General features: G+C 42.3%; 1 protein-coding gene across 1 annotated transcript; it reads right to left on the reverse strand.

Moving 5' to 3' along the window:
- Nucleotides 1–16,193: 16,193 nt before the first annotated feature.
- FZD1 (frizzled class receptor 1) lies at nt 16,194–18,780 on the reverse strand. The gene has a single exon (XM_079711180.1). It carries the CDS (start codon nt 18,766–18,768, stop codon nt 16,834–16,836), a length of 1,935 nt encoding a protein of 644 aa, XP_079567306.1. The 5' UTR covers nt 18,769–18,780; the 3' UTR covers nt 16,194–16,833.
- Between the last annotated feature and the right edge of the window lie 542 nt (nt 18,781–19,322).

Raw genomic sequence — 19,322 nt, forward strand, 5'->3', positions numbered from 1 at the left:
GAGGAAAACCTGGTTTCCAGAGCCGATGGGCACTCTGTACCCTGAAGGGCTAAAATCTGGAAAACGTTTTTTTCATTCTGGGATCACTTCTAAAGAGGGACAGTGACAAACCAACGTGCATCCACAGTAGGGTGAGAAGTCAGGAGTGACTGACAAAATCAACCTGACACACCACCCTTTGCTGAGTACCTGCTTTGTGCCAGGCACTGGGGATGTGAAAATGAAGACACTTCCCTCTTGTGAAGCCCATCACTGTCCACCGGGGAAGACCAACACCGAAACGAATCACGTCCATAAAGTCTATACAGTGGCTGCCTAAAAGGTACCGTGGGAGCATGGAGAAAGGAAAATTAATTCTGTCTGGGAGTATTAAGGACCTACCAAGAAAAAAATCACATATGACTTTGGCCTTGAAGACTGCTGTTTGAATTTCCTCAGTGGAAAAGGAAGGCAGGACAAAGAGGGAGTGTAGATAAGGCCTTGCCGGGCAGAAGGAACTTAGAGGCAGGTGTTAGCTCTTCTACCATCTGGAGTAGTCAGCAACGGGAGGGACTGCATCAGGATTCAGCATCTCCTTGACATTGGAGCGCTCATGCCGAGAATAGATAATGACTCTATGGTAGTCATTAATGGATTCTATCTTGTTTTTAACTATATGAGTATTACGAATTTTACAGTTTATCACTTTACTCTGGCTCCTAGGAAGGTCAAAGACAAAAATTTAATCCCCCTCCAGTGAGTGTACAAAACCTTATAATACACCCATTGCATATTAAAAGTTTCTACTCACCCAATATAGTAAGTTCTATTATTGGATAGTAATGTTTTATATTTTTCTACATTTATGTTTTAAGATACATTTTGATAAGCTATATGCATCGTTTTATTAATAGAGTTATATATAAAGAAATAAGTTAGCTATGAACTAGTTCTAGAGTCACTTTGCTTTTTCAGTTTATTCTGAGGTATGAAAACTGTCATGAACTTCCTTCCTTTTTTTACCATTGAATCACTTTCAAAATATTGAAAGAGGCAAAATTGAGGTTGTATAACTTTGAGAAATATCAAAATCCACTGAACTTTATACTTTTTAAAAGGGTAAATTTTATGGTATGTGAATTACATCTCAATAGAAAAAGACTGAAAGTATTAGTTGGAGCAGGTGGAATGTGTAGGAGACAGATCAATTTTATTTTCCTGTAAAAGTCTTTAATCGATTATCACTTTAACCATCTCTATTTATTCAGGCACTTTCTGTTGTAAATTTCTTTAAAAACCTCATAACCACATTTGTTTTCTGTACCCTTGAAATGTATACAATTTGTTATTTGGAAAGGACAGCTGTTTAATGACTCTTTTTTTCCTTCTTAGTCATGAGCTGTCCCTTGAATCAAGTATTAAGACTATGTATAGGTAATTAATTAGATCTAATATTTATTTTTGAAATTTAATATCCATCTTAGACCATAAAAATATTTTAATAATAAAAATGTTGATCAAAAAGCTTCCAGGGGCTTCCCTGGTGGCACAGTGGTTAAGCATCTGCCTGCCAATGCAGGGGACATGGGTTCAATTCCTGCTCCAGGAAGATCCCATATGCCGCGGAGCAACTAAGCCCGTGCGCTACAGCTACTGAGCCTGCACTCTAGAGCCTGTGAGCCACAACTACTGAGCCCACGCACCACAACTACTGAAGCCCACATGCCTAGAGCCTGTGCTCTGCAACAAGAGAAGCCACGACAATGAGAAGCCCACGCACCGCAAAAAAGAGTAGCCCCCGCTTGTCACAACTAGAGAAAAGTCCGGGCACAAACCCAACGCGCCAAAAGAAAATATAAATAAATAAATAAATAAATAAAATTTAAAAATTGTTTTCCATATTCCCTAGCTCGACGCTAACGTGGCATTCACCCTTCCTGGAGGAGGTATTTCTTCCCAGTATATTCCCAGCACAAAGGAAGAAGCTACTTGAAACTTTACAAGCTCCAGTAAGTTCTAGGGAATAAAATTACTTCATTCTAAAATGAAGTGACCGTCTTCTCCTCTGTAACTGTGATTATTCTTCCCTATGAAGCAAATTCTTAACATGCTTAAGACAACATGAGTTTAGATATCTTAGGTTTTTTTTTTTTTTTTTAAATCTTGTAAAATCAGTTGGGATATATTTTAGTCCTGTGTTACTCACATTTCCCAGTTACCTAGATTAATTGATGTGAACAACAACAATGGTGCTTTGAAGCACTTGAGTACAACAGTGGAAATGATCACATTTCTTAGTTAATGAATGAATTGCTCTTTCATAAGGCTTTGTTTATGGAAACGAAGAGTATTACCTTGATTAGTGAATCCCCTGGAAAGGAAGGGCCTTCTAAGACGTCAGTTGTACTAAAAACCTAAACAAACAAAATGAGAACTGATGGGAAGCTGAGTTGCCTGAGAGGCCTCCATGCTCAGCTTCTGCCAATGGCTGCCCTGCTGAAAGCGAAGAGGCCCAGCCTGGGGGGAGCCAGAACCTTTTGAAATCTCTCCTCTGCATGCCCATCAATCCTCCACCTGCTGCACTGTTTCCTTCTCTGTGTCGCTGTCAGATGCTGTATGTAAGCAAGAGAGAATCTATACACTTCTCCTTCCCTACCTCGTGATCAGTGAACTGATTGGACTCTGAAAGTCTTCTAACTATAAGGATACCTCTAAGTTAACCTCTAGTTATGGAATTAGAGCCCTATCCTTTTTTTTTTTTTTTTTTTGCGGTACGCGGGCCTCTCACTGTTGTGGCCTCTCCCGTTGCGGAGCACAGGCTCCGGACACGCAGGCTCAGCGGCCATGGCTCACGGGCCCAGGTGCTCCGTGGCATGTGAGATCTTCCCGGACCGGGGCACGAACCCGTGTCCCCTGCATCGGCAGGCGGACTCTCAACCACTGCGCCACCAGGGAAGCCCGAGCCCTATCCTTTTTCAAAAACTTAAAAGAATTTTAGACCTGGCCTTGGCGAAGGGCCCATTGGGCACACCAGGCTCACACCTGGCTATTCTTAGTTTAGATCTTTAGGGATAAAGACAGGCAGGATAGGTCAACTCCCTACTGAGGGTTCTAAAAAGCTAGTTCTTATACTTTTCAGGCTCTGAGTCCAGTGAAGTTACAACACGGTCTTTATAAAAGGAGGTTTGTAGATAGGAAGAAGGGCTAGAGGCTTGTCTTGAAGTTGTGTTTGCTAAACCCTTCATACAAGCTTGAGAAACAGCAGTTGTCCCTATCAAAAACTGAGGAAAGGCTGGTGGACCAGAGAGAGGGTCCTACTGGCACTGCCACTTCCGTGTTTGCGGTGACCGGTTCCATCCAAGCTCCCACTGCCTCTACTTGGGTCTGCTAGTGTGTTCCTTCTCTAAGTCATTTCTCTTCCTGGGCTGAGCACTATTGGTCCTTTACTCACTTCCTTAACTTTACCTAACCCAATGTTTCAAAAAACGCCTCAAAAACCACCAGCGTCAGAAACACCAGAATGTAACTTTCTGAACCCCATCCTCGCCCCGGCCAACAAAATCAGAGTCTCTTAAAATGAGGCCAGAAATCCTCATATTTAATAAGCTCCTCAAGTGATTCTACTCTACACTCAATTTTAAGAATTCCTAGTAATCCATTGCCACCTCCGATAAATATATTTCGAGGATCGTATGTTTTTTTTTTTTTAGTTAGCATTGAATGAGTTTTCACTGTAACTTGCTTTATCTGAGATCTTCAAACACACCCTATACCTCCTATATTATTTCAACTTGACTCTAATGAAGCTGTATATTATTAAAAACATCTTTGGGCTTCCCTGGTGGCGCGGTGGTTGAGAGTCTGCCTGCCGATGCAGGGGACACGGGTTCGTGCCCCGGTCCGGGAAGATACCACGTGCTGCGGAGCGGCTGGGCCCGTGAGCCATGACTGCTGAGCCTGCGCGCCCGGAGCCTGTGCTCTGCAGCGGGAGAGGCCACAACAGTGAGAGGCCCACATACCGCAAAAAAAAAAAAAAAAAATCTTTATTTATAGAAACATTACTGCATTCAAATGAGCTTTGGTCTGTTACTGAAAATTATCCCTACTTGGGAAAAAAAAGTTATAAAGAGAATGAATGGTGTAAATTTTAAAAGAGAATAAATGATAGAGGTATTTGATGATAACTTTGTGTATGCTAACTCATTACTGATTTCTAGAAATTCTCTGTATCTCTATATAATACCTGCAAATTCAGATGCTTGCAAATAATGCATATTTGGGGATAGCTATGAACATTTGAAATCCTTCTTCTTAAATAAGTTGCTGAAAAAGGCATATTTTTTTCAGACATATTTATATGGGAGGAAAATATGTACTTTTAGCATATATATATGTATATATATATACATATATATATGGGAGGAAAATATGTACTTTTAGCCATAACAGTCTAGATAGAAAAAAAAATCTTGCAGTTGGTTTCTAACATAGACTAAAAATTACATTTTAGAGAACATTTTTAAGGATGCATTTGTAATGCTAGAAAAATTTCTTCTCCAAAAATGTCAACATAACATTTTAAACTAGGACAGGCATACTCATTACCTGAATTTGTATAAAATGCAACCCAGGCAATTGAGATTTTTCTTTTTCAACAAAATGTTTAAATTAAAGATGATGAGAAAAAAGTTTCTCTATGAACATGGTGATAACTTCATAAAGAATTAAAATCTAGGGCTTCCCTGGTGGCACAGTGGTTGAGAATCTGCCTGCTGATGCAGGGGACACGGGTTTGTGCCCTGGTCTAGGAAGATCCCACATGCTGCAGAGCGGCTAGGCCTGTGAGCCATGGCTGCTGAGCCTGCGCATCCAGAGCCTGTGCTCTGCAACGGGAGAGGCCACAACAGTGAGAGGCCTGCGTAACGCAAAAAAAAAAAAAAAAAAGAATTCTATAGTCACAGCTAGAAATACAGATCGAATAAATCAGAGATGAGGTTTACTAGGTAAACTATTTCTCACATCCAGCCCTTCACCAAAGGGCAAAAATACAGTCACTTGACAGGTGTGTTTCTGATGGAAACCATAGAGTTATATCACTTGTAATTTAAAAAATAGTGGGATTATATTATTCTTCACTTGGAAGAAAATGTTCGACATTAGTCAATCACTGTCTCTTTCTGACCTATTTCTGAGACAGACACACACCATGAATCTAGAGAGAAATGTATTGAAAAGACATATAGGGTGGGTAGCAAAGAAGAGGATCTGTAGCAGAAAGAAGAAGAAAGATGACATCTGGAATATAAAGAACTCTGGTAGAGTTAGAGGATTAGGACCGATGTGCAGACCACTTAACAGAAAATGGGGTGAAGTGAGGGGGGAAATCAATGAGGAATTGACCATTGACAGAAACATGCTTTGAGAGAACAAAATGGAGAACAGAAGAAATTCAGGAAGCCAGTTTCTAAAAAATGGAATTGTAAAGAATGAGAATGTGATGGGAATACTTCTTAAAAAAAAAAAAAAGATCCTCTAGCTATTTCCAACAGCTAAACATAAATGTGGCAGGTAGAAAAATGATCCCCTCAAAATGTCCACGCTCTAATTCTTGGAGCATTGTCCTGCATTGATCTAATCATATGCGTCCTTGAAAGCAGGGGACCAGTCCCAGCTGGAGAGAATCAGACAGTGAGAAAAAAGACCTGATCCATGTTGCTGGTTTGAGTATGGGGTAAGGGACCCAAGAGCCATGGGGAGCAGCCTCTAGAAGTGGAAAAGGCAGGAAAAACGATTTTCCCCTAGAGCCTACTAGGCTCTAGGGGAAAGGAAGGAAGGAAACATAGCCGTGCAAGACCTTGATTTTAGCCCAGTGACACCGATGTCATACTCTGACTTACGGAATTGTAAGACAGTAAATTTGTGTTTTTCAAGTTTGTGGTAATTTGTTACAGCAGCAATAGAAAAACTGATATACTAGACCCTCAGGGGTCACCAAGGCACCAAAATGGCTAGCTGCTCTTTCTATACAAGGAAATAAAGAAATGACCAATCAACTGCTTTGATATAAGCCCTCAACCCTGCTACACTTCAAGCATGAAAATATATTCAGTATGTTCCAATAGTATCAAAGGAGCATTTTCATAACCACTATTGAACAAGCTCCCTTTGGCAATATAGTCAACAGGACAAACAAAGGACTCCTGCAATTCTTCAGTTAGTTATCAGTCTATAGAAGAGTTTATTTCTGAAAGGAAATTATGATTCTCTTCCTGGTCATGATTTAGAGTAGCCTTGAAGAACTGCTGCCATGTTACCCAAGTGTACAACCTACCAGTTAGGTCAGAATTGTTAGCAGCCATAAAGAAATTGAATTTGAAACAGTGTATCCTAAGGTGAGCATGAATGCATAGAAATGCACTTATGCTTTAAGAGCAATATCACTAATATACAGAACATTATTTGTGTCATTTAACCTTAAGATTGCCCATTAACTTAATCTTTTTCTGAATAAGTCTTGTAAAACATGCTTAGCCTGAAAAGAGGATGCAGGAACAATATGGCATTAGTTTGCATTTTCAGTTTCCATCAGCGATAATGGTGAGTTGTAGAAGGAAGAAGGGAAGGGGAGGGCATATGGGTGAGAAGAGCGAGGAGAGGGAGCAGGGTAGGGGAGAATATTAGGTAGAAGAGGAAGAGAGAAAAGAAATATACAGTGAGGGGAGGAAGACTAAGATCTGTAGATGACTCTAGTGCTAAAAATACCATTATATACTTTATTTCTTTAATCCTCCCAACAACCATATGAATTAGTAAAAAGTTGTTAGTATCACCATTTTAGATAAATGGATCTGAGGCTAAGAGCTCATTGAGATTCAAACCACGTCTTGCACATCCAAAGTTCTTTCCAAGATGACATTAAACTTCTTTGCGTCCAAGTCCCTATTACCTTGAAATTGATTTTTTTCTGAAAAGGAGGAAGATGAAAGGTCATATTTCCAATCCAGGATTATGGCCCTATTTGAGAGATGTGTCCATTCAGCTAACACTTCACTGACTCCCATGAGAGCTAGCTCCAAGAAAGATTAGCTGACTTTGGTTTTCATTATATCCCTTTCTTTTTCACCTCTTCCAGTGCCAAATGACCCCAATCTGTCTGCCTTCAGGACACAAAGCATCCCATCCCAAGCTGCTTCTCACATCTACCCCAGCTTCATTAATGAACAAATGGACAGTTCCTGAGGCACTTGTGTCACTCTATGAGGGCTCTCAATCGAGTGTCTGCCTGTGAATTTGTCACATTTGGACCTAGAACATATTCTTAGCCCTCTTATACTTCTGACCTTGAAACACTCCTGGAGCAGAATTCTTGCCCCAGACCAGCCTTCTCAAACAAGACCCTCCTTTTTCCTTGTGAGGACCCAAGCCCAGTCAAATAGTGCAGTTGTTGCACTGCAGACTGATTTATCCTAAATTTAACCAGAGTCTCATAAAAACTGGGAAAAATCCTATGTATGTCCGGGAGAACGCAAGTGTAGTGACAAAGCCAGAGGACAGGGGCTGGGAAAACTGCAGAAAGGCCCCCATCACCTTGGGTCCCTTCAGTGACTGGAACGTCCTTTTCCAAAAGTGGGGGAGGGGAGTAGTCAAAGCTGAGAAAGAGCCTTCAAGATGTCTCAGTCTCCTCCTTAATTAGCTCAATGTGAGTGATAATGAAAACCCCTCGCGTTTGTACAGAGCTTCACTGTTTACAAAAGGGTTTTCATGTCTATTATTTCATTAGTGTCTTCATTTGACTCATGAAATCTCGTGAGTTGGACTCACCCAAGGTACCTTAACATTCTTAGCCCAGTCCAGACTGGAGCCCAGGTTTTCTGCCTCCCGGGCCAAGTTCTTCCTCTGTATTGTAACACCTTCAATGATACAGGGACATGTGTAAAGAAAATGGAAATGTGGCATATGAAGTGTAACAGCATAGTGCTAACACTCGAAAGAGGTTTTTTTCAATAAGCTTATTTAATGTAATTTACAGATTTTTTTCCACTGAAATTATGATACTGTCTGTCCTTGTCTAGATTTAAGTAATAAAAGCAGATTTATTTTGTTGACTGTTACGGGCTGAATGTTTGCTTCCCCCCCAAATTCATATGTTGAAATCCTAATCCCCAATGTATAGGTATTTGGAGGTAGGGTCTCATACTTACGACTGAATCTGCTGGCACCTTGATCTTGGACTTCCCAGACCCCAGAACTATGAGAAATAAATGTCTGTTGTTTACGCCACCCAGTCCATGGTATTTTTGTTATAGCAGCCCAAGCAGATGAAGACATTGACTACAATGCAATATCATCAGGCTGTTCATCAATGTAAAACAAACTTTGCAGGTCAAAAGTAAAGTCCATGCTGTAGGCATAAGTAAATCCGTATTTTTCTCAATCCTATTTTATAAATTTAATGTGTTTCATTATTTAAAAATGTGTACTCGGGCCTCCCTGGTGGCGCAGTGGTTGAGAGTCCGCCTGCCGATGCAGGGGATACGGGTTCGTGCCCCGGTCTGGGAGGATCCCATATGCCGCGGAGCGGCTGGGCCCGTGAGCCATGGCTGCTGAGCCTGCGCATCCGGAGCCTGTGCTCCGCAACGGGAGAGGCCACAACAGTGAGAGGCCCGCGTACCACAAAAAAAAAAAAAAAAAAAAAAAAAAAAAAAATGTGTACTCACAATTTTAAGCATTCCTTTAGAGCAGCGTTTCTCAACTCTGGCACTTTGAATCAGATAATTCTTTGTTGTCAGGGGCTTTCCTGCATGCATTGTGAAAGGTTTGTAGCCTCCCTGGCCTCTACTCACTAGATGCCCGTAGAAACCCACCCACCCCCAGTCATGACAACCAAAAATATGTCCAGATATTGCCAAATGTCTCCTGGGGGGCCAAAATTGCTCCCTATTGAGAACCAAGGCTTTAGAGTCTAATGTGTAGGTATCTCCTGAAATAACTACTTTATCTGCCCATCTTTTTTATTTCTTTACCTCGAGTTTAATTAGAAGATAGCAAGAATAGTGTTTTCTTTCAACAACAAAGGCAGTGAAATTTTATGTTCATTTATAAGAAGATTGAGAGGAATGGATGAATCAGAAGGATGACAAGAAGGATGAAGTCAATATAAAAAGGGGTGGACCCTATGGAGTTTCCTAAAAAAACTAAAAATAGAACTGCCATACGTCCCAGCAATCCCACTACTGGACATATACCGTGAGAAAACCATAATTCAAAAAAGAGTCATGTACCACAATGTTCATTGCAGCTCTATTTACAATAGCCAAGACGTGGAAGCAACCTACATGTCCATCGACAGATGAATGGATAAAGAAGATGTGGCACATATATACAATGGAATATTACTCAGCCATAAAAGGAAATGAAATTGAGTTATTTGTAGTGAGGTGGATGGACCTAGAGTCTTCCATACAGAGTGAAGTAAGTCAGAAAGAGAAAAACAAATACTGTGTGCTAACACATCTATATGGAATCTAAAAAAAAAAAAAAAAAAGTTTCTGAAGAACCTAGGGGCAGGACAGGAATAAAGATGCAGAAGTAGAGAATGGACTTGAGGACATGGGGAGGGGGAAGGGTAAGCTGGGACAAAGTTAGAGAGTGGTAGTGTATATATGGACATATATACACTACCAAATGTAAAACAGATAGCTAGTGGGAAGCAGCCACATAGCACAGGGAGATCAGCTCGGTGCTTTGTGGCCACCTAGAGGGGTGGGAATAGGGAGGATGGGAGGGAGATGCAAGAGGGAGGAGATATGGGATATATGTATATGATATTCCAGATAGGCAGAACTACTTGATGATATAAGGATAGAGACTGTCTTTGGAGAGGGTTAGTAGTGCTCAGGAAAGTACATGAGAAGGATACTGGTTATGTTCAATTTACTTATGTGGGTCATGTTTTTAAAATTGTGTTACTTTGTGAAATTTGATCAAATACACACTTTATATGAGTATACTTTTCTTTATATGTTTTACTTCACTAAAATGTACCTACAAGTAAAAAAGAAGTAAAATGGAAAAGTCATTAATTACAACAGAATTTATCCAATGATAAGATTTTGGAAATGAAATGGCCTAGGGCATTTGTTTTCAAAGTCTGAGACTGAGTCCAGGATCTGTATCTTTAACTAACTGGCTTCTGCTATAACTCAAATAGTAACATTTGATAAGTGCTTGGAATTTGTAAATGGAAGTTTACTTTTTTACAATAAAATTGGATAATCTTTTTAAAAAATTAATTAATTAATTAAAAGGGGTGGACCAATTCTAATTGAAGAGTTTCATGCAAATAGAAATGTGAATGCCATGGATTGCTTGGTCCACACCCTACATCCTACAACTCCCAATAATCACTGTAGAATTTTAAGTTTATTTACTTCTTTTTCCTTCCTGTAGATACAATTTTTCATTTTGGGGAAAACATGCGTGGTAAACGTACTTACCTCTGAGAAAAAGTATGACAATTAAGTGCTGATATATAACCATTAGGGATAAACCCTGCTTGAGTTAGTAATCTCATTACTGTGGACTGTTCTGACAGAGAAATAAGAGATCTAAACATAGGCAAAAACCTAACAGTTCCTTACAATATGATAAACCTTAACATCAATTAAAACAAAGAATGCATTTTATTCCAAAGGAATACTTTTGAGGGTCTTCCATAAAAATAGCTACTTGACCTGGTTTCATAAGCAGCAAGAACAGGGCTCAGTGGCCACTTAGGTTCCTGTATCTATGCCCCATTTCTTCAGGAGGCAGAAGACAGAACAGCCAAGATATCAATGTGATTTATTCCATTATACCTTCATGTTGCGCTCAGCTTCTGGTGACTGGTACTCACTGTCAAGATCAGTTACAAAGGGCTGTGTTCACTGGCTTTTCATCCGGTAATGAACGAGACTAAAACTACAGTGGAATATTTTTAGTGCTGGACCAGTGACCACTACAGAAGCTACTCTATCTTGGAAGCTCAATTTAATCCATGGAATAGGGTGATCCATCATTCCAGTTTGCCCAGGACTTTCCTGGTTTTACCACTGAAAATCCCACATCCCAAGGAACCCCTCAGTCCTGGACAAACCTAAACAGTGGGCTACCCTGTTTGAGTTATGAGTTTTTGACAGAATATTTATTGAAGTTAACTTTTAGAAAGTGTTTTCCAAGAGTTGGAAAGATAAGGTCAAGAATAGTCTCTAAATCTACTTTTAAAGGAAAAAAAATTCTGTTTTATAACAATCAAGTAGCACTTGGCATTTGGAATATACATTTAACTAGCCTGTATGACCTCCAGGTATTTGCTGCTGCGTTTGTGAAGACGAGCATTTCCAAGGGCAAAAGAACAATCTTTTTCTGAGTGCTTCCTTTAAGCAAGGACACGCTGCCACCTTGAAAGGAAATAAAGGCCACACTTTGTCTATGGGGGGATCCTACAGTTATTCCCCTGCAAATTTAATTCAAACAGGTCTTGAGATCTGAAACATGGAGATATCCACAAATTAGAGGATACTCGGATTTTAAAAAGGAAAGAAAAGAAATCCAGGCCACAGAGAACTATCTCAAAGCAGCAATAGTGTTTCGTTTTCATGTTAATCACTCTAGTCCTGAGAACATGTTTTGAAAATCTATATTGTGAATAAAATTTCTTGAGATTGTCTCTATATGAAATATGCATATTACAAATTTTAAAACCTAAAAGTTATTGTCTTCCAGCAAGTCAATTTCATTAAAAAAATAGCATGCGTGTATAAAATGTGCAAATCAATGTTATTCTAATACTTCGCTTTTAGAATTATTAATTATACAAATATGCCATTCAACTAGTGTATTAATGATTCCTTTAGAAAATGCAGCATTATTTTAATTTTATCACTCAAAAATATACCTCTTTAGAATATCACTATCTTAAAAGGATTTATTTAGAGAAGTTGCTATTGGAAAATGTTATTCTATTTTTTTGAACAATTTTTAGAATCTGCTTGACTTATAAAACTGATAACCTTCAGAACATTTATTATATGTGTTCATTGTAGGATGTACTTTATAGATTATACTTGATCCTGTCCATTACATCAGAAAGATTTGTGATAAATCCTTTTACTTGATCCGTTGTTAGGGTCCCAAACCAACTTATAAACAAAAATCCCCAACGTAAGTGTTATTATATTTAAACAGGAACTTGGTTCTGTAATGGAGTAGAGACACTTGTCACCACAGATCATGATAAAACTTAAGAAAATTAGTGTAGAGTCTGTCTTTATATCACCAGGTTACACATAAGCTATAGTTATGGTTTAACACTTCCATTGTCAAAAGTATGACCGAAGTGAATAGAAATATTTAAGCCCCAAAAGTTTTAGGGAATTCTGAGTCATGAAACTCAAGTAATGTTTCTCAAATTCTAGGGGCTATTGGTATCTGCCAACAGTTCAAAACTATAGATATAAATCTTAGGAGTCACCAAAATTAATTTTACCTTGTTTGGTACTTCCCTTGTAAGACCCCATTTCAAATATAAGGGTCTTAAAAGTCTTGAATTTAAGGTGGTATCACAATTCCTTTTTAGTAATGTAACTGGAGAACTCTTATATGTAGTCCACATCTTAGTTTGGCACCTACAGGTTAATCCTGCAAGACTTTGATGTTAGTATATTCTGTGAAGTATTTTTTTTTTCCGTGAAGTATTTAATGACGATATTACTAGTGTCCGCCTCAAGACATATGTAATGGTCACATTCTGATTATCTCTCAGGCCCCAGTTACACAGAACATTATAATCAGAAATGTATCAGAGACGTCCAGTGTCATAACACTGGTTTCAATTAATTGCATGTACATTGCGTAAAATCTGGTTTATAGCCAAAAGATGGATTATAAAGCAATAAAAACAAGAGTAGCTGAAGTTGAACACAAACACACACACTGAAAATATGGCATCTTTAAAAAAAATAAGTATGTACCATGATCGAAACACGATACCAGGGAAAGTGATCTGAAGCCCCCCAAGTCCTGAAATGGTTTGTGGTTTAGGCAATTTTTTTTTTTAATTGGCCATCAACTCTTCACTGTGTTCTCCTTTCCTAGTTCAATGCTGGAGTTTGGGAATGATGCAACTACAGCGGAAGGCTTCAGTGCTCCGTGGAGACAAAAGAACCAAGACAGTTAACTCAGGCTAACAAGTGAGTGCCTCAGACAAACTGAAAAATCCGGTCCAGCTGTTTTGCATATGTTTGACACTAACTGGCTTTTAGATTAAAAATATGACTTTCTGCCCCCACAGAAAGTTTAAGTAAAAAATGGCTTTTTTTTTTTTTTTTTTTTTAAAGAGCATCAGAAAGCTTTCATACTATGTATATACTTACTACAAAAGCTGAACCAAGCACACACACAGTAAGGGGGAAAACTGACTCCAATTGATAGCTGGTTTAAAAAAATAAAATAGGCAAACCAAATAATCTGAAAACAGGGTTTGTCATGGAAACAGCATATTAATGGGACCATATTCCCAGTAGCTTTATGGTTTTTCAGGCAAGTCTTATTTTGCCATCACTGTTGAAAGAAACAAAAGAATACACTGGCTTTCTATAGGCTACAGAATTTAAAATAAGTTGTTTTGTAAAAACAAAGCTTGCTGGTGGCTTAAAAATGTCTTTTCAAATTACTTAAATCCAGCATTTTAAAACCTGTCTGCATCAAATTTTATAGTTACATCATTTTAAGGACACCCACAATAAGAATGCTTTGTATTTATTCTTTGAATAGAGACTAATAATCTTAAAAATTTTTTCCAGAAACAGTCTGTTGAATAATCTATTAAGACCTGTTTTAGTTTAGCCTAAGAATTGCAATTTTTTGTGTGCCTACACAATAAAACCTTCTCCAATATCTACTATATTAGATTAATGTAACAAAGAAACAAGAACATAAAGTTGCACCTTGCTAATTAAAACTGAATGCTCTATTTTCAATTAGATTTAAGTTTTTCATTTGCCTTAAAATAAATAATGATGATGACTTATAAGACAACTGCCTTATAACCATGAAACTAACTCTATTGTATTAAAGGTCTTCATTTTAGCCCCTTGTCATTTTATCACAAAATGTTTTCATGGGAAAATTTAATATAGATATTTTTAGTGTATAAAGGAATAAGAGACTTGTCTTCCAAAGGTATTTGAGGTTTTCCATCTGGCATTCTCCTTTTCTCATAACCTTATTTCCATATTGTAAAATATATAAGTAAACTTTGTATATTTTATAAAAATTAGTGTGTATATACTTATGTATATATTTTATAGAGATATAGATATATGTATATATACACTCTACACATTATACACTTACATTAATTCTAACTAAGAGTAGACCAACTAGATAATTCCTCTAGGGAAGGTTCCTTGAACAATATAAAAATGGATCTTCAGAAGCAAACAACAAAACAGCCTTATACACCCAACTGCTGCTTAAAATGCTTATAAACGCACAGTCAGTTAACCATTTATTGATTGCCTATTTATGGTTTTGGAGTATCCAAGATTATGGAAAGTATAAGATAATACTTCATAAAAATCGTGACAAAGATGATGGTTGATGATTTAAAAATAAACCTCCATATTATAGAAAGTTACATAAATTTACCCTTTAAAAGAAAAAAAAGCTGTAATAAAATTAGAGTTCTCTTTTTAATAATCTTCTTTGAGTAAAGAAATAATTTGCAAACTTCTGTTTTATATTGCTACTGTCATGGAAGCAGATCTTTCCTAGGGACTTCACAACATCAATCACTACAATGCAAGTCGGTTAATTCTTTGGAAGGACTGGTCTGAAGGTTTAAAGATAGACTTTTTCGTTGAAATTCCTGAATTTATATACTGTGGGATTGGCTATAGACACTATAAAATGTAAAAGTAGTTCATAGTGCATACAGTTCCAGCTCTATTATTTTCAGGCACGAAAACCATATAATTTTGTACAAAACTTTGATTTTTTTATTTGCGAAATTAAAAATATGGTATTATATATATAAACTTCTATTCCTCTATAAATATAGATGATTTTGTGATAATGAACAGAATAAATGCATACCAAATTCAAAGACCATTGTCATTTTAGGGTATGACAGACATAGATAGATTTAGGTCCTAAGTACCGGCATTTTGATAAACTCTTAAAGTTTAAAACAATACAATCAGGAGGATTGCTTTTCTCCTCTTTTTCACAGAGAACTAAAGTGAATATTTTTAAATGGCTTTGAAAGATTTACATTTGACACATTTCTGTAAATCCAAAAAGGAGCACACAGGATTTAGTGCAGTAGACCTGCACACATTCTCCCTTTAGCATGCATGCCCATATTTTGTTTATTTCAGGAGCTAATCCCATCAATTATTCCACCTCCTTTACCTCCTGGAATCTTACCAGGTTATTATTAGTGATGTGGATTGTTTCTCCCTCAGAATGTGTTGTTGAATAATAATCGTAATAATATGTTGAAAGTGTACAAGTTTTACATTTTAAAGTTTCTGATATATGTCTAATTATTATTTGATTGAAAATAAGAAAGTAGCACTTCATTTTGAGGACGTCCATTACACTGAAATCTCCTTCAAGTTTTCATATTCAGTTTACCGTTTTGCTGTCCTGTTAAGGAAAGCAAAGATCAGCTCCTTAACAAAGCTTTCCAGGTGACCTAACATTTCCATTTTACAGAACGGTAAACCTTTATGCAGGCTGTCTCAATCCTAGAGGCAGGTTGCCAGGCATCCGTATGCAATTAGAATTAACATTTTATAACTCCCATCTTCAGTCTCTCCCAACCCACACAAAGATTCATGCTTCTTCCCAAATCTCAGTAACCACATCTTTCCATGACGCTGGGCGAACCCATACCAGGTTTTAGATGCTGGAGAATGAAATGAGCTCATCCACCAAAAATTAGACTTAAAAAAAGTTTGGCATTGGTTATCCCACTCACCCTCTAACCAACTTAGGTGGAAGAAGGGAGTGTCTGGGCGTTTGAGGCCAGAGCGAGGGAGGCTGCAGCTGCCAGTGCCCACATCCGTGGGCCTCCTCGAAGCTAGGGGTAAGGTTCTGGACGGTGAAAATTTCAGCTTCAGATAGTCTAAGGGACAGGCCTTTGCAATCTGGCCCCGGACAAGGGCTGACTTGGGATGGGCGGGGTTCCACTCTCGGACTTGCAAGCTTTGTGCAGTTCTGTACCTTAAAAGCCCAGACCCCAGCAAGGACGGGGAGGGAGGGAGCAGACAGAGGAGCAGGAAAGTGATCCGGGCGGTGCAAACCCCAAGCGCTCCCCACCCCGCGTCAGGGAGGGGCGCGCCAGCACCAACAGAAGCAACGAGCAGTGAGCTCTGGTTTTCTCTCTGCGGTACTCTGCAAAGGGCAAGAAGAAAGTCTCAAATTGTTAAACCGCCCTAAATAATTACAATTTAAACCAAAAAAAAAAAAAAAAAGGAAAGTAAAAGAAAAACCCGTGAACGGTCGTCATTTAAATACAAATATACTTACAAAAATCTTACACAGGCTATTTACAATTATAAAAGCGTACAGTCCCGGTACCAGAGCAAGAGAGGTCTGTCCATCCTGCTCTGGCAGTTGGGCCCTCGAGTCCCTCTGCCCCCAGGGACAGAAGGTTTTGCAGGAGCCTTGTTGTTAAAAGGAGCCCGCGAAAGTGAATGGCTGGTGAGAAAGCCTCGAGTAGCCAGATTTGGCAAGGATTCCATAGGGCCAGCTTTTTGGGGTGGCTGGGACCAGGCCGAGGGCTGGGAATGGGCTGAGTCCCCAGTCTCAGACGGTGGTCTCCCCCTGTTTGCTATTGGTGAGCCTAGTGTAGAACTTCCTCCAGGAGTTGAGGGTCTTGCCGGACCAGATCCAGAAGCCTGACGTGATGCCCACGATCAGCGTCATAAGATACTTGATCATGAAGACTGTGAAGTCAGGGCTCATGGGCGGGTGCGGCGGGGCGCCGCCCGCCTGGAGGTGGGGGCAGGGGATAGCATAGCTCTTGCAGCTCTGGGCCACCCAGCTGCGCTCCCACTGGTCCCGGAAGGCCTGCTCGTAGAAGTAGCAGGCAATGACGATAGTGGCTGGCACCGTGTAGAGCACGCTGAAGACGCCGATGCGCACCATGAGCTTCTCCAGCTTCTCGGTCTTGGTGCCGTCGTGCTTCATGATAGTGCGAATGCGGAAGAGGGACACGAAGCCGGCCAGTAGGAAGGACGTGCCGATGAACAGGTACACGAAGAGTGGCGCCAGCACAAAGCCGCGCAGTGCGTCCACGTTGTTGAGCCCCACGAAGCACACCCCACTCAGCACATCGCCGTCCACCTGGCCCAGCGCCAGGATGGTGATGGTCTTGATGGCCGGCACGGCCCAGGCGGCCAGGTGAAAATACTGCGAGTTGGCCTCGATGGCCTCGTGGCCCCACTTCATGCCGGCCGCCAGGAACCAGGTGAGCGACAGGATCACCCACCAGATGGAGCTGGCCATGCTGAAGAAGTAGAGCATCATGAAGAGGATGGTGCAGCCCTCCTTCTTGGTGCCCTGCGCCACTGTGCGCGCCCCGTCCTCCGCGAATTTGTCGTTACACACCACCCTGTCCTCCAGCAGGAAGCCGGCGATGTAGGCCACGGCCACTGCCGTGTAGCAGCCCGACAGGAAGATGATGGGCCGCTCCGGGTAGCTGAAGCGCCGCATGTCCACCAGGTACGTGAGCACCGTGAAGAGCGTGGAGGCGCAGCACAGCACTGACCAGATGCCGATCCAGGTGCGCGAGAAGCGCAGCTCCTCCGGCCCAAAATACATAAGCCCGTACACCTTGGTCGGCTCGCAGGGCGCGCCGCAGTCCTTCTCCCCCAGGAAGTGGTAGTTGAGGTAGGAGGGCACCTTGAGGGCGCGCGGGCATGAGAACTTGCCTCGTTCCGACGCGCCGGCGCCCCCCGCGAAGCCGCCCCCCCGGTACCCTCCGCCGCCGTGCTGTGGGTTGCTGGTCCAGAACTCAGGCAACAGCGAGGGCGTCGGGGTGCCCTTGTCCGACGTGTTCTGGCCCACGCACAGCTCGCCAGCGCCGTGCACCGGGAACTTCTCGCACTTGAGCGTGTCAGGCCACTGGAAGCCGAACTTGTTCATGAGCGCCTCGCAGCCCTGGCGCGCGCGCTCGCACAGGGAGCGGCAAGGCGGCAGAGCCTGCTCCAGCACGGTGCACACGGGCGCGTACATGGAGCACAGGAAGAACTTGAGCTCCGCGGAGCACTGCACCTTCACTAGCGGGTAGAACTGGTGCACCTCGAGGCCCGCATCCTCCTGGTTCGTGTGGCCCAGCAGGTTGGGCATGATGGTCTGGTTGTACGCGATGTCCGTGCACAGCGGGATGGAGATGGGCTGGCAGTAGCCGTGGTCCGGTATGGAGATGCCCCGCTCGCCGTTGTACTGCTGCCCGCTCTGCTGCTGCTGAGGCGGCGGGGGCTGCTGCCCCGGCCCGGGCCCCTGGCCAGCCGCCTGCGCCCGGACCCCCAGCAGCAGCGGAGCCTCCAGCAGCCAAAGCAGTAGTAGCAGCCCGCGCGCCAAGCGCCCGGAGTCAACTGGGGGGGGACGGCGGCGGCTGCCCGCGTCCCCGCTCCCCTCCGCCACCGGTCCAGTGCGGAGCGCCCCGGCACAAAGTTCCCAGCTTGCGCCGCTGGCGGCGGCGGCCGGAGACTTCTTAGGCGCCTCCTCCTCAGCCATACTTTCTCGGCTCCTTTCTTGGCGCCTCTCGGCTGGGGCTAGCTGTGGCGCGGCCGGCGGCTGCTCCCCCTGCGGCCGGGGCGATCTCCTCCCCGCCGGTGCCCTCCGTCGAGCCCGAGCAGTGCTCGGCCCGCTCCACCGGCTCCCGCTCCGCGTCCCGCAGCCGCCGCCGCCGCGGAAACTTGCGATTCATGAAGCGCGGGCTGCGGGGAGAGCCCGGGTGGCTTGGGCGCGCCGGGGTCGCGTCCCGCCTTCCTGGCCCTCGGCTAGCTGGCTCCCGGCTGGCGGCGCCGCGCTAGTGGCGGCGGCCGGGTAGAGCGCGCAACTCTCGGCAGCCCAGCAGCCTCGGCTCCCCCCTGCGCCTCCGCCTCCTCCTCCGCCGCCGCCGCCTGACCATTTGTGTCAATCCCTCAACTCGCTAGCTCTCCTCTCCCTCGCGCGCCCTCGGACCGGTTTCCAGGCGCCCCGCAGTCTGTCTTTCACCGGGAGGGAGGAGCCTTGAAACAGACGCGGAACTGGAGGCTCAGGGACCGTCGCCCAATCGCTGTACTGAC

This window comes from Hyperoodon ampullatus (assembly GCF_949752795.1).
Source record: "Hyperoodon ampullatus genome assembly, chromosome: 9".
Lineage (NCBI taxonomy): Eukaryota > Metazoa > Chordata > Mammalia > Artiodactyla > Ziphiidae > Hyperoodon > Hyperoodon ampullatus.

Excerpts from the sequence above, each read along its gene's own strand:
- FZD1 (XM_079711180.1), bottom strand. The coding sequence starts at position 18,768 with ATGGCTGAGGAGGAGGCGCCTAAGAAGTCTCCGGCCGCCGCCGCCAGC.